This window comes from Labeo rohita, chromosome 12 (genome assembly GCF_022985175.1).
Source record: "Labeo rohita strain BAU-BD-2019 chromosome 12, IGBB_LRoh.1.0, whole genome shotgun sequence".
Taxonomy (NCBI): domain Eukaryota; kingdom Metazoa; phylum Chordata; class Actinopteri; order Cypriniformes; family Cyprinidae; genus Labeo; species Labeo rohita.
The window spans coordinates 29,524,890-29,551,633 of NC_066880.1; the positions used below are offsets into that span (position 1 = coordinate 29,524,890).

Genomic DNA, 26,744 nt, shown 5'->3' on the forward strand with positions numbered 1-26,744 from the left:
TGAAAGTTTAAACTGAAAACTTGCTCTTTTGACAGCTTCCACTAAAAAGCTTTGAAAGGAGGTGCTCAGAGATTCATAAATGTTTAAATAGTTCAGTCTGCGCACTTGAACAAAGAGAAACACACTGTGTCATCAGCTGTGAATTTTAATGTTTATGAACAATGATAAATTACATATGTAGAAAGCAATTTGTGATCCTGGACCACAAAACCAGTCATAAGGGTCAGTTTTTTGAAACTGAGATTTATGCATCATCTGAAAGCTGATGCACTTTCCATTGATGTATAGAACAATATCCTAACAACTATTTAAAAATCTTGAATCTAAGGGTGCAAAAAAATCAAAATATTGAGAATATCACCTTTAAAGTTGTCCAAATGAAGTTCTTAGCAATGCATATTACTAATCAAAAATATGGCTTTGATATATTTATGGTAGGAAATTTACAAAATATCTTCATGGAACATGAATTTTACTTAATATCCTAATGATTTTTGGCATAAAAGAAAAATCAATAATTGTGACCCATACAATGTATTTTTGGCTATTGCTACAAATATACCCATGCTACTTAAGACTGGTTTTGTGGTCCAGGGTCACGCACGAACTCCCCCCCAAATATATGTTTTGGATGATTATGTGCAAATATTCTATACATGCAATAAAGTGAAATATTAACATCAAAGCAGAAGCATAAAATAGTGGCAAATGCTGTGATACACTGAAAACAAGGGTAAATTGTTCACTTCTAATCATAAGTTCAGAATATATTATCAAAAAGTTACAAAGCATAATTACTTCAAAGCAAAAAAATAAAAAAATAAATCCAAAAAAGATAGTAATATATATATATATATACAAAAATGAAATAATAACATATATATTACCCTGTGTAGATTATATATATTGCCATATATTTAAAATATCATGTGTTATTAATTACTATATAGATATGAAGAGTTGATTTGCAAAAACAGATTATGAAAATTATGTTTTTTAATTGTGCATTCCAGTTAATCTCAGTCAAACTGCAGCTGGGTTATTTTGATTAGGTTAAAAAACAACAACAACATGTTAACACTATAAAAAACATGATTTTTTTAATTATTAAAAAAAAAAAAACAGTTATCTGTTTTTGCAAATAAACTCTTCATACATATATATACACAAACCAGTGTTGGCCATTAACATCTAATTTATCAACTGTTTTCAAAAATTCTCAACCACATTCTTTTCTCATGTGTCATTCGGCAACAGTCGCACAAAAATCCTCAAATATTTGGTCCAAGCTGGATGCCATGACAACCATGACATCATCCGAAGTCCACAATCAGTCTGACAGCACTTGTACAGGAGGGCAGAAATTGCATAATCATCCTTACAGCACGGCCCTTCCTTTGCGTGGAACTTTGCTTTTGTGTTGAAAAAGCTTTGCCGCAGAACAGGGTGAGTTATCGACTTCCACCCGCCACTTATCACGCCCCAGTCTGCTCATGTCTTTTTCTCAATTGCACAGACACAAACACAATCTCAGAGACTCATACTTTGAAGTGTACTAGAAAAATGTGTCAAAGAAAAATTGTCTGTTTACAAAGTGGGAATGCATTACGACACAAACCCTTCTAAATATCTAAAACAAAGACGTACTAAGCAAGCACGCTTTGCACGTTGGTGTCGTGCAGAACGAACCCCTCGGTGTCTCTGTCGCAATGTGTCTGTGAGCTCTTGTGAGGGCAGAGGAGGGCGTGGAAATGCCTTCGAAAGGTTTCCGACAGGCACGCGTATAATATTGGATTGGCGCAGCTCCACGAGTACGACAGGAGCACAACAAACTCAAAGCCACGTGTAAAATCGAGCACAACATTTATTTGGTGCAGAGAACAAAAGTTGAAGACGTAGAACGGCAGCCAGCAGATGCCAAAGACCAAAACAACCGCCACTACCATCTTAGTAACCTGTTTCTCAAACCTTTGACTTTCTACTGAAGATGACGTTTGCTGTCTGGCGTTTCTCAGAGTCACTAGAAGTGCTGTGTAAAACACAATCATTATGGTGAATGGCAAGGCGAAGCCCAGTACGAAGGTGTAGCTAAGAAAGGCCAACCACCAAGTGTCAGACGCAACATGAGGGTCAACAGTGCACAAACCGTAGTTGGCAGAAAAATGAATAGCCATTGGTATCACTGGAAACAAAGAGATGAACCACATTAGTGCAGCGATGATTTTCGCACGTCGTGGCGTCCGCCACTGAGTGAAGCGCAGTGGATCTACCAGAGCCATGTAGCGATCAACACTCATCACGGTTAAGCAGAACACACTCGTGAATTGATTGATGCCGTCCAGAACCATAACCAGCTTGCAAACGGCGTCTCCGAAAATCCACTGGTCCTGGAAGTTTTGGATAGCAATGAACGGGAGTCCTACCATGAAGAGTCCGTCCGCCAAAGCCAAGTTGAAAATGTAGACGGTGGTCGCCGAAGACATTTTGTCCAGTTTTAGAATGGTGACGATGACCAGCGAGTTTCCGGTCAATCCCACAATGCACACCGCCAGGTACAAGATGGCCATGGTGATGCTGAACGCATCGAAGTCCTCGTGAATGTAGACGTTGTTTATCGCAGCGCTGTTTAGATCTAGAATCGATACGTTGTCGTAAAACATTGCCATGGGTTTCGCGGTTTCCATTTCTGGTTGAAAACAGGTTGTAATTCTTTGGGGGAGGAGATCAGATGTATTATCAAAAATGAATGTTAGTCCTTGCAGAAGATCAAATGTATTAGATCTTGCTTAAATTTCTGGTCAGATATCGTTTGTAGTCCTTGGAGGAGTTCAGTTGTGTTAGATCTTGGCTAAATGTCAAAAATGGTTTGAAGTCCTTGCAGAAGTTCAAACGTATTAGATCTTGTCAGAATTTCTGGTCAAAAATGGATGTCAGTCCTTGCAGGAGAAAAATAAATGTATTAGAACTTGCTGAAAGTCCTGGGAAAAAATGTTTTGTGGTCCTAACAGGAGAAGTTCAAATGTAGTAGATATTGGCGAAATGTCAAAAATGGTTTGTAGTCCTTGCAGAAGTGCAACCCTATTAGAACTTCTGTTAGACTTCCAAAATTTCTGTTAAAAAATGGTGTGTTGTTCTTGCAGAAGTTCAAACTTTTTAGATCTTGTTAGAATATCAGGTCAAAAATGAATGTCAGTCCTTGCAAAAGCTCATACGTAGTAGAAACTGGCAAAATTTCTGGAAGAAAATGGTTCGTAGTCCTTGCAGAAGTTCAAACGTATTAAAACTTGACAAATCTTCTGCTCAGAAATGATTTGTAGTCCCTGCAAAAAAAAGTTCTAATGTATTAGAACTTGCCAAAATATTGCTAAGGTGTATTAGATCTTGGCGAAATATCAAAAATGGTTTGTAGTCATTGCAGAAGTTGTTCAAACATATTATAACTTAATGAAATTTCTGGGAAAAATATGATTTGTGGTCCTTGTAGAGGTACAAACGTGTTAGAAATTTTCTGGTCAAAAACAGTTTATAGTCTGTGCAAGAAAAGTTTAAATGTATTAGATCTTGCCAAAATTTCTGGCCAAAAATGAATGTTAGTCCTTGCAATTCAAACGTATTAGATTAAAAACTGGCAAAAATTCTGGAAGAAAATGGTTTGTAGTCCCTGCAGAAGTTGAAATGTATTATAAATTTTCAGAATTTCTGTTAAAAAATGGGAGTTAGACTTTGCAGAAGTTCAGGTGTATTAGCACTTGACAAAATATTGTTTAGGTGTATTAAGTCTTGGCAAAATGTCAAAAATGGTTTGAAGTCCTTGCACTTCAAACGTATTAAAACTTGACAATTTTTCTGGTCAAAAATGGATGTTAGTCCTTGAAAATGTTCAAATGTATTAGAAACAGTCAAAATTGCTGGAAGATATTGGTTTGTTGTTCCTGCAGAAGCTCAAACGTATTAAAACTTGACCATTTTTCTGGTCAAAGACAGTTTGTAGTCCCTGCAAGTTCAAATGTGTTAGATCTTGCCAAAATTTTTTGTCAAAATGGATGTTAGTCCTTGCAGGAGAAGGTAAAATGTATTAGAACTTGCTGAAATATCTGGGAAAAAAATACTTTGCAGTCCTTTGTAGTACAAACGTAGTAGAAAACGGCAACAATTCTTGAAAAAAAAAATGTTTGTAGTCCTTGCAGTTCAAACGTAATAAATCTTGACAAATTTTCTGTTCAAAGACAGCTTGTAGTCCTTGCAAGAAAAGTTCAGATATATCAGCTCTTGCCAAAATTTCTGGCCAAAATGGATGTTACTCCTTGCAAAAGCTCAAACGCATTAGAAACTGCAAAAAATTTTTGGAAGACAATGGTTTGTACTCCTTGCAGAAGTTCAAACGTATTAGAGCTTGACCAGTTTTTTACTCAAACACAGTTCGTAGTCCTTGCAGTCCTTGCAAGTTCAAAACGTATCAGATCTTGCCAGAATTTGTTCTTGATCTCCACAGGTTTGCATCCACCTTGTCCTGGAAGCTGGTTTATTTTTCCCACCTGAAGAACTTCCCCAGTAGGTCTTTGAAGAAATTTCAGCACAAGCTTGGCAGAAAAACAAACTTCAACCCAAAAAGCTGGCACTCGAACGACTGGTATTTGTTGTAAGATCTAGACTCCAAAGCAGCAATCCAATGGGTGTTTGACCCTCCTAGTGAGATCTTATATATCCCCCCAGCAGCGCCCAGAGTGTGTGTATGTGTGTGTGTGTGTAAAGTCATCCGTCGACTCCCGATAAGCAGCGCCGGCTCGTTCCAATCCGCTGTTATGAGGTTTCCAGGGTGCCATCTGTTACAATACTTTTGTTTTCATAACTAAACACCCTTGTCAGAAGGTCCATCCAGCCTCTTTCTTTCACACTCCCTTGCTCACTCCCTCTCACTTTCCTCCTTCTCTCCACCCCTCTGTTTCCTCCCTTCCCTCGCAGTTCAGTGGGGGGTCAATCTGAGCTGATCAACCCCCAACTTCCCCTCTGGGCCACCCACTTTCCAAATACGTCCCCAAAGGATGAGTGATGAATCTGGCTCGTCTCCCTCTGCTTGTTTTAATGTGCTGCGTCCCCCCCTTCGGTGTTTAGATTTCTCGCTGATTGTCTTTGTTTGTTGGTCAGTGAATCATTTATCAAGGCCTCGGCGGGTGGAAACGGTCGCAGATAAAAGGGCAAGAGTAATGAGCGATCACCTTAGTCCTGTTCCTCCTCTGACACGCATAGTTGGAATGCCGCAATTCTCACAGTGAACTTCCCAGGATAACAGTAACTGAGGGGGATAATGGTTATAAAGTAGGCTATACGCTCACCTCACCGACAGGCACGGTTTTGGTAGCGGATATGTCGTTATGCAACGCGCGAAATGTTTTGGAGTTCACTCTACTGCAAATTCCGCAAAAACGTTCCTAGAATTTGGAATTTTCCCTTGGCATGTTACTGTAAACTTGGAAATGCTTTGCAGGCTGAGCTTATTTAGAGGTTTATGGGGCCTCAAGTGACTTGAAGACAGGTATCCAGTCCTCTCCAATAAATCTACATGGCCGGCATTTGGTTTCACTGTTCTGGGCTGGAGTTTTCTTGCATCTCTTAACAAGAAACATACCGGTTTTACAAATAGCATGTTGTAGCTTCTAAGAATTGGGAAAGAAGAACTATGGAAACCTTTAATGCACAATCCTGGTCTCATCTCTGCATCTTTTAATTCTTTCGACTTTTGTTGTATGTGTGTGTTTTTAATTAGTTTCATTATTTCTGTTTTCAGTGTTACTGAAATTACCCCCCTTTAATCTTTCGTCTCTCTTCTCTGATCTGATTTCTCATGGGTTATCATTCATCTCAAAGGAGAAACAACAATTTACAAATAATTTACTCACCCCCTTGTCATCCAAGATGTTCATGTCTTTCTGTCTTCAGTCATAAAGAAATTATGGTTTTTGAGGAAAACATTTCAGGTTTTTTCTTCATATAATGGACTTCAATTGTGCCCCCGATTTTGAACTTCCAAAATGTAGTTTAAATGCAGCTTCAAAGGCTCTAAACGATCCCAGACGAGAAAGAAGTGTCTTATCTAGTGAAACGATCTGTCATTTTTTTTCGGAAAATAAAAATTTGTATACTTTTTATGCACAAAAGCTTGCGTAGCACAGGCTCTTGGATGCGCGTCCACGGGTCGTTCATTTTTAACGAATCTTTAATGTGACTCGCGAAGAACGAGTTGTCTCGGGAGTGATTCGTTCAGTCGCGCATGCGCAACATCCTGTTAGGTTCTGTACTGGAATTAGTTCACCTGTTTCGAGTCTTTGTGTTTTTCGAGTCATTTGTTCGTCTTATGGGGCTGTCACGTGATGCTGATTTTGCTAAAATTAATGAAATGACTCGACAAAAGATGCGTTCATTTTGCTGAACGAGACTCAAAGGTCCAAGTTGGTCAAATGATCCGAACTTCCCATCACTACTACGAATCATGTCTAAGTTCATCGTCTGTGTACTCTGGCTCAAAAAGGTAGAGTATGGTGAAAAACTCCATCTTATTTTCTCCTACAACTTCTGAATCGTCTGACATGTTTGTTTGTAAACAGCGTTTGTCTTACTTGCACTTTCTTAGTCTTTGCGCGTTCGCTTTGTAAACACTGGGTCTGTATGATTCAATAGTACGCAGTGTCGTGAACGTGCATGCCAGAACCTGTGCTACACGAGCTTTTGTGCTGAAAAAGTATACACATTTTTATTTTCCAAAAAAAAATGACAGATCGTTTTGCTAGATAAGACCCTTCTTCCTCGGCTGGGATCGTTTAGAGCCTTTGAAGCTGCATTTAAACTACATTTTGGAAGTTCAGAATCAGGGGCACAATTGAACTCCATTATATGAAGAAAAATCCTGAAATGTTTTCCTTACCATAATTTCTTTACGACTGAAGACAGAAAGACATGAACATCTTGGATGACAAGGGGGTGAGTAAATTATTTGTGAATTGTTGTTCTGGAAGTGGACTTCTCCTTTAAGCCGAATTAGAAATCTCAGTGCACATGACCGTAATGAATCACTTGTAAAGTTCAGTGATGCTTTATTTTTCATGTTTCAGTGCTGACTGGAAATTCCTAAAGAGAAATCCAGTATGTCACAATAAAAACTAATATGATGGAAGCCATTTTAATATTTCAGTTTGTGGTCCCATGCTCTTTCAAAAACTTCAGACTTCACTGAAGACTCTTCTAAGTTCTTACAGATGAACATACATCAGAAGTTCATGGTTAGTGAATCACATTGAAAGAATGAAAGAAACAACAGTCTGCTCACCATGCAAAAGACGTGAAGCGGGACAGGATACATAATCAGATGGCTTTCTAGGAAAGCTGTCGTTATCAAATGAAATTAGATCAAATAAATGAGAAAAGAGATGAAAGATAAAAGTAGAGTAATAACTGAAGAATATAAAGGAGCTAATTAAAGAATGCACATGACAAAAATTAAAAGATAAAGGACTAGAGATAAGAAAAGGTTGATTAGAGAAATAATATATTGTAAAATGTATTAAATTTTATAATTGTATCATTGATGGGATTGGAATATGATTTAAAAGGGGTTCAAACTCGGGTCGTTTGAATACAAAGCAGCATGAAAATATCACGGCACATGCAATGAAGACAGAATAATACAGTCAGAGGTGCAGGGAATAATTAAAATATATATATATTATTGTAAAAATATATATTTATTGTAAAATGTACACAAGCAATATTTATTTTATTTACAGATTAGATTTTGTTTATTTGTGTTTTATTCATTTTTTACAGGATATACAGCAGCAGATCACAATATCAAGAAGTAAATGACAAATTTTTATGTATTTATATGTATTGTTTTATGTATTTATATTTATATAATAATTAAATAAAATAAAAATAAATAAAATGAAAATAAATAAATAAATAAAAATAATTACAATGAAAAGGCAGCAAACACATTTAAATAAAAGGGGAAATGGTATTTTATTGTAAAATGTACCCAATAAATATTTGTTTTATTTACAGATTTGATTTTGTTTATTTTTTATTTTATTTATTTATTTATTTATTTATTTTTTTACAGTGTATACAGCAGCACATGTAAATGACAAATTTGTATGTATTTATATTTATTGTTTTATGTATTTATATTTATATTTGGAATGTGACTTAAAAAGGGATTCAGCTTTGGGTCACTTGAATATAAAGCAGCGTGAATATATCAGGTCACATGCAGATACAGAATAATACAGTCAGGGGTCCAGGGAATAAAAAAAATCATAAAAATAAAATGAACAATTCAATAATTGTATAATTATTTCATTAATTAATGTATTTTTTTTAAATAATTACAAAGAAAGGGCATCTAATACATTAAAATGAAAAGTAGAAATGATATTTGTTTTTGTTTGACTCGATTTTGTTGTTTTTTTACAGTACATATAGCAGCAGATCACAATATCAGAAAGTAAATGACAATTTATATTTATTGTTTTATGTATTTATATTTATTTATATTTTCCCTAAAAGGTTAACGCATTATTTTCTTCTAATATAAGTTTCCAAATCCTTCCAGAATAATCTAGCATGGAGAAAAACATATAACAAATGAAGTTAGTCTCTAAAACACGAGATCACAACATTATTCAGCTGTAAACCTTTAGGTAAATCGTGAACTTTACGCGGTAACCTGTTGGAACGTAGCTGACGTGGTCACTTTAAAACTCAGTTGCGTGTGTGAATGAACCAATGGGAGCTCGAGAGAGGCGGGACTTCGGCAGTAACACAGACATGTGTACACAGGGAAGCAGGAAGTGAAGCTGTTCAGTCGGTGTCTGTAAACAGTAAGTACTGTTCAATAGTAAGTAGTGTATTCAGAGCTAATAAAATGAATGAAAGCAGGCTCAAAAACACGAGTCTGTTATCGACGCGTTTATTTTCTCTTTCCGAAATACTGAAATATTTAAATCAAACAGTTCAAGATGATCTTCAGCAGATGAACTTTGTAGGATTCTTTCAGTCTGTGTGGTTTCATTTGTATTTGCGTTATAATGTCATTTGTGAGACTGTTAGTAAACATTGTTTCAGTAGGAGGAAACTGCAGTGTTACTTTGTTTCATTTTTTGATTCATGCATAATAACAGCTGTTGCACCCACTCAGAGCTGACACCAGTCTACAGATACATTGTAACATAAATATGGCAGATTAAACAGTAATTATAAACTATATAAGCTGAGCTTATCATTAAGTGCATCTTAATTCAGCCTTTAAATAAACATGATGGTTGTAAATGGGCTTGTTTTAGTTTACAGAGCTGCAGTGTTTGCACATATCCTGGATAAATAGGATTTGGTTCACACGCCCGTCTGTGTGAGGAATAAACTGCATTCTCCGTCTGTCTGTGTTTCATTCGCAGGCACCATGATTGCAGGTGTCAGTCCTGTAGTTCAGGCCCTGCTGGGGACCCTGTTCACCTGGGGCCTCACCGCAGCTGGCGCCGCTCTGGTCTTCATCTTCTCCAGCAGACAGGTGAGACGGGTTACTTCAACTGGGTTACATCAGACAGGGTGGTAATAGCGGGATATAGAGAGAGACTTAAAGGAATGGAAAAATGAAAATGATGTCATCATATGTGACTCTGAAGCACAAAACCAGTCTTAAGTAGCTCGGGTATATTTATAGCAATAGCCAAAAAATACATTATATGGGTCAAAATGATCAATTTCTCTTTTATGCCAAAAATCGTTAGGATATTAAGTAAAGATCATGTTCTGTGAAGATATTTTGTACATTTTCTACCGTAAATGTATCAAAACTTAATTTTTGATTAGTAATATGCATTACTAATGACTCTTATGACTGGTTTTGTGGCTCAGGGTTGCATATGGACAGAAGAAGATATTATGAAAATGTACTGACCACTGTTTTCCATATAATGAAAGTTAAAGGGATAGTTGCTGGTAGACTTCCACAGTATTTTTTTTCCCACCATACTGCTACCAGAAACCGTTTTGTTACCCACGTTCTTCAAATTATCTTTTTTTTGAACATGAGGTTTTGAACATGAGAGTGTTTAAATGACTTTTAGTTCACATTTCTTCAAGTATAACAGGTTTGGCTTAACGTTTAGTGAGTGATGAAATTATGAAAATATTTATTTAAAATATAATAAAAATTTAATTATTATTATTATTATTATTTTACATTTTAATACTTGTTTTATTTTTTTTTATTTTAATTTTAGAGTCAAGGTGAGTGAAACTGTGTTCATGTGATGTTTTGAATGTTTAGCTGTAATTTTATTAATAAACATCTATAAAAATGCTAAAAACTTTTTTAAAGTTCCTTACTATATACAATAAACAATGTGATCTAACAAGGAATTTCATGTCATTTTAAATGTATCATTTTTGGAAGTAAAAAAGAACAAGTCATTTTATAATTTACAAAAAAAAAAAAAAACTATAACTGTAAAACAAAAAAAAAACCTACATTCCCAGAATTTTCTGTCACAGCTCACATTAGATGTTTTTTATTTTTTTAAATATTTTTTTTTATATCAGTTACGTGCTTTCGGGTTATTACTATTAACATATTTAGCATTATTTAGTGTTGTGTGTTGGTATATTAACATTATATCGGTTTATAAAATATACAGTTTTTACAGTAAACTTAAGTTAAAACTGTAAAATGCAAACTGTTAGGTGCTGTATTTCTTATGTAAAATGTCTGGCAAAAACATCTGTCATTTTTTACATTTTATTTATTTATTTGACTGAATGATTTTTGTTGTTTTTACGTTCTATCTTTTCTTTTTTCCTCACAGAAGCGTATCTTGGATGGCAGTCTGGGATTTGCCGCAGGGGTAAGAAACCCTCAACCCTGTTTTTTACTTTCCTTCTTTGATTTATGTGTCCATCATTTCTTCCCCTTTTTGCCGTACATTCTCATGGTGTGTTCGCATCACATCTCTTTTTTTCTTTACACAATGCAACAGATATTTGAAATTCATTCAGCGCGGACATGCAGGAGCACGTTATGCGCTTTGTTGTTCATTAAGGCTTAAAAAGAATAGATGTTATTTATTTGTGACCCAGAGTTAATTACAGAATCCCGTTTTGATTATCTGAAATATTTGAATGCAACACCAGGTTTGCTGGATTATTATCAAATGTTCAGAAACAACAGCTCCCCTTTTGTGCTCGCCTGAAGGACCGTGAAAAATGATCTTTCATTGAAGATGAGAAAATATAATTTCCATGACATTAAATATGCATGTTTAGTAGATTCAGACTAATACATGGTATAAATGTTTTTTGTGCCCCCATGTTCATTACAAACTGAGAACCTGTATAATGATGCTCAATCTTCAATGCATTTTAGCGTAGTTTTATTGCTTTGCTCAGGGTACAGAGATTAAGATCATTTTAACCTCTAAATGTGATTGTACTCGATGACAGTTTGTCTTTTAAAGAGCATGTTGATCTATAAAACCGGAAAAGAATGATATATTTTTGGTTGCTAATTAGAAACATGTTGCTGCTCCTTTTCTAGATGCTTGTGATATTTTATACAGAGTCGCTGGGGTTTTAAGCAGATGCTTTATAGTTTACCATGCTGTGATTAAAGTAATTTCTCTGTGTTACTCACTGTAATCTTTATCCACAAGTTAAATGGCTCTCTCTAGGCAGTTTTATTGGTTTAACTTTGTAAAATCAGTGTCTTGCTTTAATATTTTACAGGTTATGATAATATTCAGTCAAATTCGTATTATAGGCTACTTTTAGTTGATATATTGTGTGTTCCTGTCCCTAATATGAGAAACGGTTTGGAAAGAAGGCTTTTGTTTCTTCTTCGAATAATCTTCATAAAACGCTGACATTTAAACCTTTTCACCTTTAAATACTGTAAATTCAAGACTTTTAACTAAAGCTGTGTGTGTGTATGTGTGTATATAATATCATTTATAATAATACATAATTATTTTGTATTTTTATGATTTAATATTCTCCCTCTCTCTCTGTAAAATGTATATAAAATCTATAATAAAATAAAATAGGGTTATTTTAATGAACAAAATCCATAAAAAACATTTCTGTTACTTAAAATAAACATGAACTGAAATGAAATAATATATGAAAATTATTATATTTTATATACAAATGATTTCAGCCAATTGACATTTTTCATTTTCATTTAGTTCATCTGTATTTACCAAAAAACTAAAACTGGAAAAAAAAAAAAAAAAAAAAAAATATATATATATATATATATATATAATTATCATTATTATTATTATTATATATTATTATATATAATATTTTCAATTAGATTTTATTTCGTATTTAGTTATTTTTTGTTTTGCACATATATATATATATATATATATTATAAATTATAATATATTATAAATTATAATATATTATCATATCATATTATACACACACACACACACACACACACATATATATATATATATATATACATACACACACATTTGTTTTGCATTTTATAACAAATATATATATGTATATATATATACATATGTGTGTGTATAATATGATATGATGATATGATAATATATTATAATTTATAATATATATATATATATGTGCAAACAAAATATATTATATATATATATTACCAAAAACTGTTATAAATGTATAAATATATATATATATATTTTTTTTTTAGTTATTATTCTTTAATCAAAACAACTCAGCTGCAGTTTTATTGATATTACTTGGAATGCAGAATAAAACACACAAACACACACATGCAGTGTCCTTAGTTTATTACTTTATCATCATCTTCCTCCTCCTCCTCTTTCGGGGATCTGCTGTTGTCCACATGGATCGTTCTTTAGTTTGGTGGTCTTGTTTTGCCTGAAGCATCTGTGTTTCTGAAACACCACAGCATCTGGCATCATGACATTGCCAAGAGCAAATATTCAAGAAGATCATTCTCCCTGGTTCTACACTGAAGGAATGGTGATAGGTGGGTGATGGGATCTGGACGGGCTGTTAGGGAGTTTAAGAAATGCTGAACGGCTGTTGGTCTGATTTGTGTGGTCAATTATAACTCCGGGAGGTGGGTGATGTTTTCAACAATAGTCGTCACCAGAAATAAATGTTTAGAGGACGCATTTGTTCGCTCTTTGCTTTGTTTTCCACTGAAGATTAATGGCTGTAATCACTGGAACTTGTAGTCGGTGTGTGTGTGTGTGTGTGTGTTTTGGCTTTTTGTTAGAAAGTGAAGAGTGAAAAAAGGTAATTAAGGATTGGGATGTAAAGCAGTCCAAACTTGAGCTTGAATTTGCTGCTGTTCAACAACAGTGACAAGAGAGTCGAATTTTTTAAGAATTACAACATTTTTCCTTGTTTATTATATGGCTCACTTCTAATGTACTTCAGTTTTCTGAGGAAAAAAACAATTTATTTCTGATTTATTTCCACTATAAAATGTAGCATTTTGAGTCTCATTCTCATTATTATCTAACTGCGATTTGGCAGGCCAATTTTCTGAACATCCTATTACGAGTATGCAATATTGGCAGTATTGATATCATTTTGGATTTTGTGGATAATGATAATTAGACAATATTTTGTCTGTCATACTCTCTGCTGATGAACTTTTTCCAGAACATTTCGTTATATTTCCCTGCTCAAATTGATTTCCAGGGCATTTTTCCTGAAGTTGTTAGATATAAATATACATAAATGACATAAACATTTAATCTGTAAATTAATTTAGGTTAATAATTATAAGCTGTTACCGATTAAAATGAAATCGGGATCTGCAAAATTCATTTTTGCACTGCAGAAGTAGCACAGAAGCTGCATCTAAAGCAGCATTTACACTGCAATTACAGTTGCATAAATGATGCTGTAAGTTTAGCTTTAAAAATAATATTTTGGATATCAAAGCCTGAAAATAAAAATGAACTGATACTTTAAATATGAAACTGAAATTGGCAGTAGATGGCAGCAAGTCAAAATCTTAATGAGCGAGTCATTGAATCATTCGTGCAACCCATTCATTTAAATGGTTGCTTTACTCAGGAGCACAGCAAGTGACTCTGTGAATAGAATCACTGATTCGTTGATTTGTTCTGAAACACTGATTCATTCAGGAACAAAATGCCACAGCAGTGTGTGAATAGTTCGGGCTTCGTTTGGATCTAAAGTTGCCCAAAAACAGATAATATTGTGTCTGAAACTGACTGGAAGACTGGAGTAACAGCTGATGAAAATTCAGCTTTGCATCACAGGAATAAATTATATTTTAAAGTATATTAAAATAAAAACCATTATTTTATATTGTAATAACATTTTGCAGTATTATTGTTTTTTTTCTGTATTTTTGATCAAATAAATGCAGTCTTGATGAGCATAAGATACTTCTTTACAAAACATTACAAGTCTTACTGATCCCAAACTTTTGAGCAGTAGTGTATATATGTGTAGGTGGAGTTAATGTGCTTGTTCACATTGTGGTTGGATTTTTTTTCTAAAGTGGGATGCATTTAGGTCCAGGATTTTTTTTGGTCCATATATACATTTTATAAATCGTTTCTAGTAATATTCCAGAAATTGTTGTACATTCATATCTGTACGTGCCTTTATAAATGAGAGTCCATGGTCCCTTAAAAAGTGTGATCTGGATTTTTCTAAATTACTATTTAGGTTAAAAGCAGAAAACTAGAGATTCTTGAGTTCAATACACTGATATATATATATATATATATATATATATATATATATAAAATTTTTTCATTTTTTTAATGCACTTCTTTACATTGCACTTGAATTTAAGATGAACTGCGGTTTGTAAAGTGGGTTGTCTTTATAAATGAGATACCCATGGTCGTGAAAGTGTGTTTTAGATTTGTTTTAAATTACAGTATGCATTTAAAGGTTAAAAGTGGAAAGCTGGAGACCTTTGAAAGCAGTGCATGGATAATGTGTTGGAATGAGGCAGTGAATGCAGACTTTCCGGAGGTGTGTTTCTCAGACAGTTTCAGTGTTGTTTATTAACTGTGAAATTGAAAAAGTTGGACAAAACCAGGACAAAGTATAGGCCCAAGTTGAAATGTGTGTCGCATCGAGCTCCTCTGAGTGTCAGTGGATGGATTTATTGAATCAGGATGTAGAACTGAAGCAGGTCTAGAGCTCTTCATTCCCATCACTGAACCTGATTATGAATCAATAGTGTTCAGTGAGTTCAGGATGAGAGCAATGCTCATGTGAACAGCATGAAGTGTTGGATAAATACTGGGGCTCTATTAGAGCTCAGAAAAAAGAAATCAATTACAGTTTAATTGGTAATTAAGTCATTCATGTGTTATAATTACTAATTATTTCTACCTCGGGTCACTCTTAATTCTGATGTATCGTAATGTTTAGCTTAACCTGCATGCATTGAAATTTTAATCATTTTTCTTTGGTGTTTTTAAATTTTTATTGTATTAATATAGCAGATGATAATTGTAAAATGTAATTTTAATTATCTCTTAAAGGGGAAACGGGTCATTCTAGGTGATTGTCTCTGCAATAATAAAACTGTAAATGTACATGCTTGGTTTCAAAGTCTCAAGATATTACTGGCAATTCTGCTGCATTTATGACAAAGCTGCTTTTTCATACATTTAAATTTTTTTTTTAACAGATCTAAAAGTGTAGATATATCTAGTGGTTCAAACGCGTAGCACTGAACCCATATTGTAACTGTTAGAATGGTCATGGATCAGAGATCTACACGTAAAACTGACCGTGCCGACCAAACCGTAAATCGTAGACACTTGAAATTTGGAGGGATGGTAGTACTCACACTGCCTACAATGTGACCAAGGCTCACCCCAATTGGCCTGACGGGGGCGCTACAGTGAACAAAAGTCCGAAATCGCTCATAACTCCTAAACCAGTGTCTTATGTTGTTGGATTCCATGGCTTATGGCGGAAAAAACACACCCGTCAGATTAAATTGTAAAGCAAAATTTTCAGAACCAAACCAGTGCAGAAAGATTGTCTGGAGGGTGAATATCAATAATGATAAAAAAGTTGAACTTTTAACTCACTGTTGCAAAGGGACACCAAAATGTTTGAAAGGGGCAGTGCTGCTTTTAGTAAAATGCCTATAACTTCTGAAAGGAGTGAAATATATTTGCCAAACTCAGAACATTTATGTAAGAGCTCAATCTGAGGTCACAGGACAAAAATCGCAGAGCGTGCCCACTTGGTGGTGCTATTCGGGGGAAAAAAAACATAGAAATGGCTATAACTGCGCAGCTGTTTGTCCTTTCAAAATAATTTATTTGCATGGTCTTGGACCAAAGTGCCACAAGCGTCTACAAGGACATTTGCATATCTCAAAAACCAAGGCTGCCATTGGCTGATGAAATTTGAGCACCTGTTAGACAAGGTTAAGAGAGGACGATCGGAGCAAAACTTGGTGGGTCTGTTTGATTCACGGCTCTGAGAGAAATTAGAAAGAAATTGGCCGCTGGGGGACAGTATTGCATTTTTCAAAGGCGTAAACAATTGTACGTAGTGTGGTTTTTCAAACGTGTGTGATATTCGTATCACATGAACTCCTTATTCCGGACAAATTGTTTGTTAAATGATTGAGAAGATGTGAAAAACCTACTTTTGTGAACTAGTCCTAGTTTTTTTGCTCAATCTGGTAAAAAGCACTGCAGTACAATTCTCTGGATTCTCTAGGTCAATCATTTTCAAAAAAAAGTTGACATTTAGGGTATAATGGGATCTTGGTCATAGCCTGTCCAAATTTACCCCAAATCCTATAAAGCCTAAAGGAAAACTCAAAACTTCATGAAACCTACTAAGTGCATGCAACAGGTGATTCTAAACAAGCATGCAAAGTTTTAAGGGGATCGGACCACAGCTGGTAACACATAACACAACATATATGTGTGTATATATATATATATATATATATATATATATAATAATGTTTGTGTGTGTATGTATATGTACGTATATATAGACCTGTAACTATCTGGATTTTGTTAGAACCTGATGTAATGGACACCAGAAAAGTCTACATTTACATTTTTAATTGTAATTTTTGATTGATTATAATCTATAAAGCTGCATTTAAAGTTAGGGCCCTATAAAATCCTTTTATTTTTTTTCCCAAATTCCGTTTTATTTATTTTTTTTCCAAATTGCGTTTTTTCCATTTTAATTTTTCTGGATTCCGTTTTTTCCGGTTTTAATTTTTCTCAACTCCTTTTTAACGGTTAAATTAAATTTTATTATTTATTTATTTTATTTAGGGACATGTTTTATTGTTATCTAATTCTGTGTTTTGGCATGTCTAATTATTAAATTCGTACTTACCCTCATAAATTCTGTGTTGTGTATTTAAAACGTTCTGGTTATCAGATAAAGGCATAAAACATTAATTTAATTCATCTTTTAATTATTGAAAATTAAGCAAACTTTTGGCAAACAAAGGGAATTTACTATTAAAATTAAAACATGGAAGAAATGTTGTGTGATTATACCCTAAAAAATAATGTTTGTTTCATTTTAGTAGTATTTGTAATAGCAGTAATATGTATCTGGCACAATTTCTTCAAGTTAAACCGGACTTTTGACGGGTTGCCGTGTCTACCTTTACATTTCTGTGTGTATATGATATAACGCTAGTTTTCCTAAAATGGAACGGTCAAATGCTCATGAAGTGACTCTTAGCAGATACTGTTCATGTGTTTATGTCCTCATTAATTGAGACGACAGACGCTGAAATCACTGCTCGTCTGCTCCATTAATTAAAACAGAGACATGCAGAACATGCAGGATTCACGTTTAAATGGTATTTTTGCGGTGTAATATTTACAGATACTGGTCCATATTGCGGTTTGATTTAAGTGTAATGACCTACTTTTGATTAATTCATTCAAACTTTGACAAATTCCGTGACATTCCGCGTTATTCAATAAATTCCATTTCTATGACTGGATTCCATGATTCTGTCTATGTTTTCCACATCGTGGAAATCATAGGCCCCTATAGAGTAAACTAAGAAATATGCATGAAGAAATAAGTATGATAAAAACAATGTGTTTTAGGTTGTGGTGATATATGTATTTTTTTGCAGAACTTATTATATAGATAATTAAATCTGGCCATTATGAACTATATGTTAAGAAATCACTGCTGCTGCGTCTGCTATGAACATGATCAGGTTTATAATTCACTTCATCTGTTTACACAGACAAGTATTGAACACATAGATTTTCACATGTGTGTGATAAGTAAGTCACAGTCATACTGTGTCATGACATGTGTGTGCTAATGCAGTTACGTTCCTGTAAATGACGTGATATGAATGCTTAGACATCAGAGGGAGTTTTGAGGTTACGGTTTCCTTTTTAGTTTTTGTTTGGTTCCTGTCAATGTTTTCTCTTTATAAAGCAAAGCAGTCATCGGCTGAATGATTCGTTAGTTCATTTGTGTTGAGTTTCAGATCTGTTCTTGCGTTGCTGTCGAGCTGCTCGTTTTCTGGAGTTTTTCTGCATTTCTTCATCAACTTTAATGACGTTCATTGAAACCTACATGCGTCATTCACTGAAATAGTATTTAGAAATATGAGACAGGGCTATAAATCTACATTTGACCTGCTGTTGAGCTTCGGTATTTCCTCTGGACTTCGTTTGGCATGTTGGAGTAAAGTCTCTTTATTTTCTTTCAGTTTGTTGTTCTTAGACTGTTGTGTCTGGCAGGTTTCCTTTCAAAAAATGAGTTTTTTTGTGGTGATGCAATATTTTACTCTGTTTTTGAAACTCACATGTTGCTCTCTATTTTAATACGATTGCTTGGTTTGTTGTGCTGGAGGTTATGGAGCGGTCGCATGCCGTTTATATTGAATAAGATGTTTTACAGTGTCAAAAACACATTTTCTCATCTGTATTTGGATTAAAATGTTTATTATCACTTGACTGAGGCACGAGGTGGGAATCATGAACACCCTGTTAGTTAATACATCAACTAATGTAAACAAACAACACCTTATTGTAAAGTTACCAAATAAATAAATGTGTTCATTTATTCAATACGTTTATTTATTTGTAAACACATTTATTTATTAAATACACTTACGTATGTAATACATTTCTCTATTAATTAAAGCTTGTTTATGTAAGCTTTTATTTATTAAGTCCATTTATTTAATTTGTTTTTATGTATTGTATACATATACAAATTATTTATTTATTTATACAAATATTTATTAGTTTATTTAATAAATTTATACATTTATTTTTTATGTTTATTTATGTATCATATGCATTTTTTTATTTATTTAAAACATTTATTCAATACATTTATTTAATTAACATTTTCTTGATTAATGCTTTTATTTATTGTATTTATTTATTTAATTATTATTTAATTATATATATTTATGTATTTTTATACGTATTTATTCATTAAATACATTAATGTACTTTATTAAGTAAAGCTTTAATTTCTTTATTTGTTCATTTTTTGTTCTTTATTTAAAATTTGATTTCTGATACTTTATTTTATATACGTTTTTTATATATTTATTAAGTGTATTTATTCATTAATGCATTTTTATGTATTGTATACATTTTAGTTAAATGCTTTATTTATTTATTTATAAAGAAAAAGTACAAAAAATATGATTTAATACATAAACATATTTATCTATATTTATTCAGTTCATTTATTAATTTATTTTTTACATTCATTTATTTAAATTAAAGACATCAGAATTACCCCCATTGGAATAAATAATTAAATTACATTTACATGAATTTATATCTCATACTTGCTCAAAAACAGTATATGTTTATGAAACTTACATAATTATTTCTAACAAAACAACATAAAAATAAATAAATAAATAAAATAACACATTACTCTTAAAAAAAGTCTTCAAACTAAAATTCATTTTATGTGCTAAAAATTTTTTTTTTTTTTTTTGTGGTCAATAGACATACATATTTATCAACCAAATTCAGTTCCATTTTAGTTTTCCTAAAAAAAAAGTGAAACAAATAAATGATGATGGTCTTAAAACACCTGCATAATTTTGTTCCTTTACTTTTGTTCCTTTTTTTTGGAAATTTGATGCCTTTTCTGGTTCAAAATGGACCTGAATTTGTTATGATGCATTATAACTGAACGCGTTTCCACTTCACTCAAAGTTGTTGTGAACAAGATGTGGATGTTAGTGCAGTGCTTCAGTATTTCTGCTGGAAACCCATGGGTCCATGATTCAAGAAGAACTGAAAATACTAGAGCCTCAGACCGACGCAGTCACACACACACACACACACATGCACAGGAAGGCTGTCATTCATGTCAGTGATTGGCTTCAAACAGAATAACTCAGTGTGAGAGGAAACGCAACAGCACAACGGCACATTTACTGACAGTGAGTTACGATCAGGATGTAAAAGTGTTTCCACCTGAAGGCAGGCTAATTAATTAGTTTTCCTCCATTTTACAACACAGAAATGGGGTTTTCAAGAAGGATTAAATGTTCTTTGAGCAGCAGAAAAGTAATTAGGCTTTAGCTGTAGCTCCATAATTGGAGCGCAGTGCAACACTGACCTAAAAACACTTCACAGCCACTCTGAGTTTAGTCAAAAACACTTGTGCTGGATGCGACGTGACCGAAGAACAAACAAGTTTAGAAAAAAAAACAGTAGCACTTTACAATAAGGTCGCTTAGTTAACATTAGTTGACTACATTAGTACTAAGAATGAACAATACATCTAGTTCATGTTAATTTCAGCATTTACCAATGCGTTATTAATTTCACAAGTTGCGTTTGTTAACGTTAGTTAATGCACTATGAACTTGAACATGAACAAACAATGAATAACTGTATTTTAAAGCCTCTAACACTAGCTTGCTTATTCTTATTCTATTCTATCTGTTTTATTTTTATTTATTATATAATTTTACAAAAACCCTTGCCGTTACTGAGATTTGTCATAGCGCTTGCATGTTATTGCTGTTTTGTTGAGTTTGATTGCTTCCGTTGTCGTCTTTTGTAAGTCGCTTTGGATAAAAGCGTCTGCTAAATGTAAATGTAAATAGAGTAATTAATGTGTTATTCATGTTTGTTCATGTTAGTTCATACATTTAACTAATTAACTTGTATATTAATTTATGTAAAATCTTATACATACAGTGACTTCTGTACACATCTTCACTGTAAAACATTTATCGTTTATTTAACATTTAACATTTATTTTTACATTACCTCATCAAAATTAGTTAATTATAACTTGATTTATTTGATAACTTTGATATATTTTATTATTTCATTAATACTGAGTTGGTTTAATGTAATTTAGTTTTTTTCCAGTGTTCTTTTGTAAGAGAATTTTCATAGTTAAAAAAAGTAATATTTGAAAAACTAATCATGTTTAAGTCATGTGGTACAGCCATGCAAAAAAAAAACAAAAAAGGACATGAAAATATGTATAAGTAATAATAAAAAAACATATAAAATTGTTTTTATTAATTCAGTGTTATTGTAGTATTATTTATATAATATTATAGAATGTTTTATTGTCATTTATCTATTCCTTTCATTACTGTTTGTTTTATATTTTCAATTTTCATTTTTATTGTAGTTTTTTTTTTTATTTTGTTATGTGCTTTTGTAATTTTTGTTCGTTTTTTTATTAATGTTTCATTATTTATTTTTTAAATATTACTATTTAGTAATTAAATATTACTATTTAATATAAAAATATATATATAAAATAATTATAAATAAATATTCTGTATTACCATGAAATCTCCCCAAAACAGAAAATGTTAATTATGTTAATTAATAATTCATTAAACTAATTAATAAAAAATCTTATTGACCAAAAATATAGTACATTTGGTTATAAAAATTGGTCTGTTTTGAGCTCCAGTGTCATAAGTGTGACTCTAAGTTAAAAATACAGACGTTGTGACTTGTACATGGGTCAGATCAATCTCAAATCATCCTGGAAAACTGAGAAAACTTCTGAAAGCACAAGTTCACCTTTTATCTCCTGCGGACAGCTGTGCGTCTGAAGTTCTCAGTGAATCGATCGACTCGGAGTCTCCGTCCAGTCACAGCGTCAGTAATTAGCTTTTCACTGAGCAGCTGTGTTTGTCTAGACGCTCCAGAAAAGACGTTATTACGCCGTCTTCTGATCGGTTTGACCGCGTCCTCCGGTGGAAAGAGGTGCACAAGAAAATGAAATAATTGCCCCCTTCCCAAAAGAAAATAAATAACACACCTCTTAGAAAACCTGGGCGTTTAATTGAGCTGAAACGCGCAGTGAGGTCGGGTTCATTATTCCCACTGCGGTGAAATGGAGGCAGAGAATAGACTGTCATTACAGTCGACGTCCTGCATTAACCTGTGTGTTTCACCCCCATGTTAATAACAGCTTTGGCCTCAAAGGGAACAAAACAGATGTCAAATGGAGCAGCAGGAAATGGAGGTTTTCCACAAGACATAATAATAATAACAATAATCACAAAGTGCCGCGCTGGCCGCTGAGGACATGTAGGTGTAATTTCTAGGGACAGGTTGCTTTCCATTAGCTTGTTCAAATGCTTTACCAGCATTTTTATCAACCTTTTTTTGGAATATTATTTGTCCTGTCCAACAGAATAGATTATATTATTGCTAACTCTTTACAATAAGGTTCATTACTTAACATTATTTAACTACTTTAGTTAACATGAACTAAGAATAAACAATACTTGTGCAGCACTTAGTAGTGTTACTGCATGTTAATTTTAACTTTTAAAAATGCATTATTAAAACCAAAAGTGGTGCTTGTTAACATTAATACACCATGAACTAATGTGAAATACTGTATTTTTATTAGCTAATATTAACTAAGATTAATAAATGGTGTAATAAATGTGGTTTTCATTGTTTGTTCGTGTTAGTTAATTCATTAACAAATGTTAACAAATGACACCTTGTTGTAAAATGCTACCTTATTATTTAGTATTAATTTATTAAATTAATAAATTAATAATTAATTTTAGTCTAGTAATGCACACTGAAAAACAAACAAAAAAATAAATAAATACTCAGAAATTGCTACTAAATTTCATAATTATTTATAAAGAAATCACAAGAAACACATTGAATTAAACACTTTGAAGTAAATTTCAAAGTAGAAAGACTGAAATAGTATATATATATATGTATATATATAGTTTGTAAAGCGTACTCAGTAGTTTTTGATTTATTTAGAACTGCAAAAGCCATTTTGGGCTGTGCGATTAATCAAAATAATACAAAAAACACCATCATCTTCCATTAAAACTGCCAAGGCAACAAAACAAATTACTATTTATAGTAATATTACTATAAATTTCACTTTATAATATATAAGTAATTTTACAATTTTTTTTTTACATTTGTTTAATATTTTTATATCGTTGTAGAAACAACAACAAATATTACATTATATAATTTATAAAAAAATAAATCTCTTAAGTTTTTTTTTTAACTACAGTGAAGTATGACAATATTTTTTAATTTTGTTTAATATTTTTATTTTGTTGTAGAAACAACAATACTAAATAATAATACAAGTATTATTATTAGTATTAGTATTATTATTCAGTCATGTATAATCACACTTTTAATCAAATTTGCTTGATGTACCTTTAATGCTAAAAAAATACACAAACTTGAATAATTTTTATTGTTTTCCTTTCAAAAATGTTAATAATGTGATACATTTACTAAGATTCCTATAAGCTTTTTTATGAACAAGAAATTGTGCTACAAATACGCTACAAGTCAAATGTTTTTAACAGTAAGATTTTTTTTATTTTTTTTTTTTAAAGTCTCTTCTGCTCACCAAGCCTGCATTTATTTGATCTGAAATACAGCAAAAGGAGTAATATTGTAAAATATTTGTACTATTTAAAATAGCTGTTTTCTATGTGAATATGTTTTAAAATGTAATTTATTCTTTATATATTAGTGACTTCAAGCTTTTGAATGGTGTAGTGTATAATGTTACAAAAGCTTTTTATTTCAGATAAATGCTGATCTTTAGATCTTTATATTCATCAAAGAATCGTGAAAAATAACTGTACTCAACTGTTTCAAATATTGATAATAATAATAATAATAATAATAATAATAATAATAATTTTCTTGAGCAGCAAATCAGCATATTAGAATGATTTCTGAAGAATCATGTGACAATGTAGACTGGAGCAATGATGCTGAAAATTCAGCTTTGATCATATAAATAAATTACATTTGCAAATATATTCAAATAGAAAGCAGTTCTTTTAAATAGTAAAAATATTTCACAATATTACTGCTTTTGCTGTATTTTGAATCAAATAAATGCAGGCTTGGTGAGACTTTAAAAAAACAAAAAAACAAAAAAAACATTAAAAATCCTACTGTCCCAAAACTTTTGACTGGTAGTGTAAGTATTACCTGTCATTATCTGATGGAGCAGGTAGTAATTTGTTTTGAGTACAGCAGTAAAATATTTGATCAGACTGCATTGTGTTTGTAATGTGACTTATTTTTTATCTGACGAAAAGCGTTCTTAATCATTCATCATGTTTTTTAAAAATTTAGCAAATAATGTAAACTTTTAGTCCACACATGCAAAAAATAGTTTACACCAAGCCAAACTGAACCAAATTGGTTTCCAATTTCATTTAGCACTATAATGGAACAGCTGTCAGTCCAAACCGTGAGATCTCAAGTTTTTTTTTTGAAGATTTGGAACTTTTTTCATTGATATACAATGTTGCAGCATTACCTTGTGATTCTGTCCATGAGCTTGTGTTTTTCTTACATTATATGGTGTGTGTGTGTGAGATAAATAAAGTCTTTCCTCTCTCAGTGAGAAACAGTGCTGCTGTTTTCCTTCAGGTCCTGATATGATTTAACCAGCATGCCTACAGGACAAATGAACCAGTCTTTGATCACGATTTGTCCAAATGTGTTGGACAGCATAGAAAAAAATCATGATTTTATACTTGCTCTTTTCCGCTTGAGGGTTTTGTATCACACTTTCCCTCATGAATAGTTAAAAAGTCTGACGATGCGAACTGGAGTTCGGAAGATTTGCACACTGTTTAAACTGACACAAAATCAAAGCATAAATTTAGAAAACATAATTCTGTGTGTGTCAACTTTTATCTCACATGCTGTGATTGGAGTATTACTGCCATCCTTTTCCAGTAGTATGCATGCTGTGAGCATCAATCTGAGTATGCGTGTGTGTGTGTGTGTGATGTAAATCACACTGAAGTGATTCATCAGAAAATCCAAACTAAAATTGAATGGCAAAAAGCTCAAAAAGCATCAGAAGTAGATCTCGTACTAACATTCGTTTCTCCAGTATCTGTTGCAGATGATAATGCTTTTTCCCCTCATCTAATATTCATTCTTTCTCTTTGAAGTGTTTGATTCATAATGCTGCATTTTCTCCTCTCTGATCACTGAGCTGCTCGTCCGCATCACCAACAAAGAGCTTGTTTTCGCTTCTCATTATTGACATTATTAAGATACATGTGAGAACACGTCAGAAAATGTGCGTTTTTTTAACCTTTAGACAAAATATGTTGTGTGTGTGTTTTATGATTTGTATCATATTTAATACATCAGGCTTTTAGAGGTATTCAGAGACTCTGAATACTGAATGTTGTGGAAAAGTTCATTGATTTCATTAATTCAACTCAAATTGTGAAACTGTATTAAATAAATTCAGTGCAATAGTAGTTTAAGTCTTTGGTTCTTTTAATTGTGATGATTTTGGCTCACATTTAACAAAAAACCACCAATTCACTATCTCAACAAATTAGAATACTTCATAAGACCAATTAAAAAAACATTTTCAGTGAATTGTTGGCCTTCTGCAAAGTATGTTCATTTATTGTATAACTTGGTAGGGGCTCCTTTTGCTTTAATTACTGCCTCAAATTCGTGTGACATGGAGGTGATCAGTCTGTGGCACTGCTGAGGTGATATGGAAGCCCAGTTTCTTTGACAGTGGCCTTCAGCTCATCTGCATTGTTTGGTCTCTTGTTTCTCATTTTCCTCTTGACAATACCCCATAGATTCTCTATGTTTGCTGGCCAGTCAAGCACACCAACACCATGGTCATTTAATCAACTTTTGGTGCTTTTGGTAGTGTGGGCAGGTGCCAAATCCTGCTTGAAAATGAAATCAGCATCTTTAAAAAGCTGAATGAAATACAAAACTTGCTCTCATCTGAAAAGAGGACTTTGGACCACTGGTCAACAGTCCATTTCTTCTTCTCCTTAGCCCAGGTAAGACGCCTCTGACGTCGTCTGTGGTTCAGGAGTGGCTTAACACGAGGGATACGACAACTGTTGCCAAATTCATTGACACGTTTGTGTGTGGTGGCTCTTGATGCCTTCACCCCAGCCTCAGTCCATTCCTTGTGAAGTTCACCCAAATTCTTGAATCAGTTTTGCTTGACAAGCCTCTCAAGGCTGCGTTCTCTTGGTTGGTCATGCATTGTTTTCCTTCCACTCTTTCTGTTAACATGCTTGGATACAGCACTCTGTGTACAGCCACCTTCTTTAGCAGTGAATGTTTGTGGCTTACCCTCCTTGTGAAGGGTGTCAATGATTGTCTTCTGGACAACTGTCAGATCAACAGTCTTCCCCATGATTGTGTAGCCCAGTGAACCAA

At 33.0% G+C, this 26,744-nt stretch overlaps 2 protein-coding genes across 3 annotated transcripts in view; one reads left to right on the forward strand and one right to left on the reverse strand.

The window, feature by feature from the left end:
* Window positions 1-144: 144 nt before the first annotated feature.
* LOC127173963 (somatostatin receptor type 2) lies at window positions 145-4,902 on the reverse strand. The gene has a single exon (XM_051124096.1). It carries the CDS (start codon window positions 2,682-2,684, stop codon window positions 1,647-1,649), a length of 1,038 nt encoding a protein of 345 aa, XP_050980053.1. The 5' UTR covers window positions 2,685-4,902; the 3' UTR covers window positions 145-1,646.
* A 3,853-nt stretch (window positions 4,903-8,755) lies between these two features.
* The window catches only part of LOC127173962 (zinc transporter ZIP11), a 165,867-nt gene continuing 147,878 nt past the window's right edge, over window positions 8,756-26,744 (forward strand). For both annotated transcript variants that reach the window (XM_051124094.1, XM_051124095.1), the window contains exons 1-3: window positions 8,756-8,873; window positions 9,447-9,559; window positions 10,857-10,895. In XM_051124094.1, coding sequence (XP_050980051.1) covers window positions 8,771-8,873; window positions 9,447-9,559; window positions 10,857-10,895 — 255 coding nt within the window. In that variant the 5' untranslated portion in view covers window positions 8,756-8,770. The remainder of the gene's footprint in view (window positions 8,874-9,446; window positions 9,560-10,856; window positions 10,896-26,744) is intronic.

Bases quoted from the DNA above. Each gene is read 5' to 3' on its own strand.
- LOC127173963 (XM_051124096.1), bottom strand. From the start codon at position 2,684: ATGGAAACCGCGAAACCCATGGCAATGTTTTACGACAACGTATCGATT.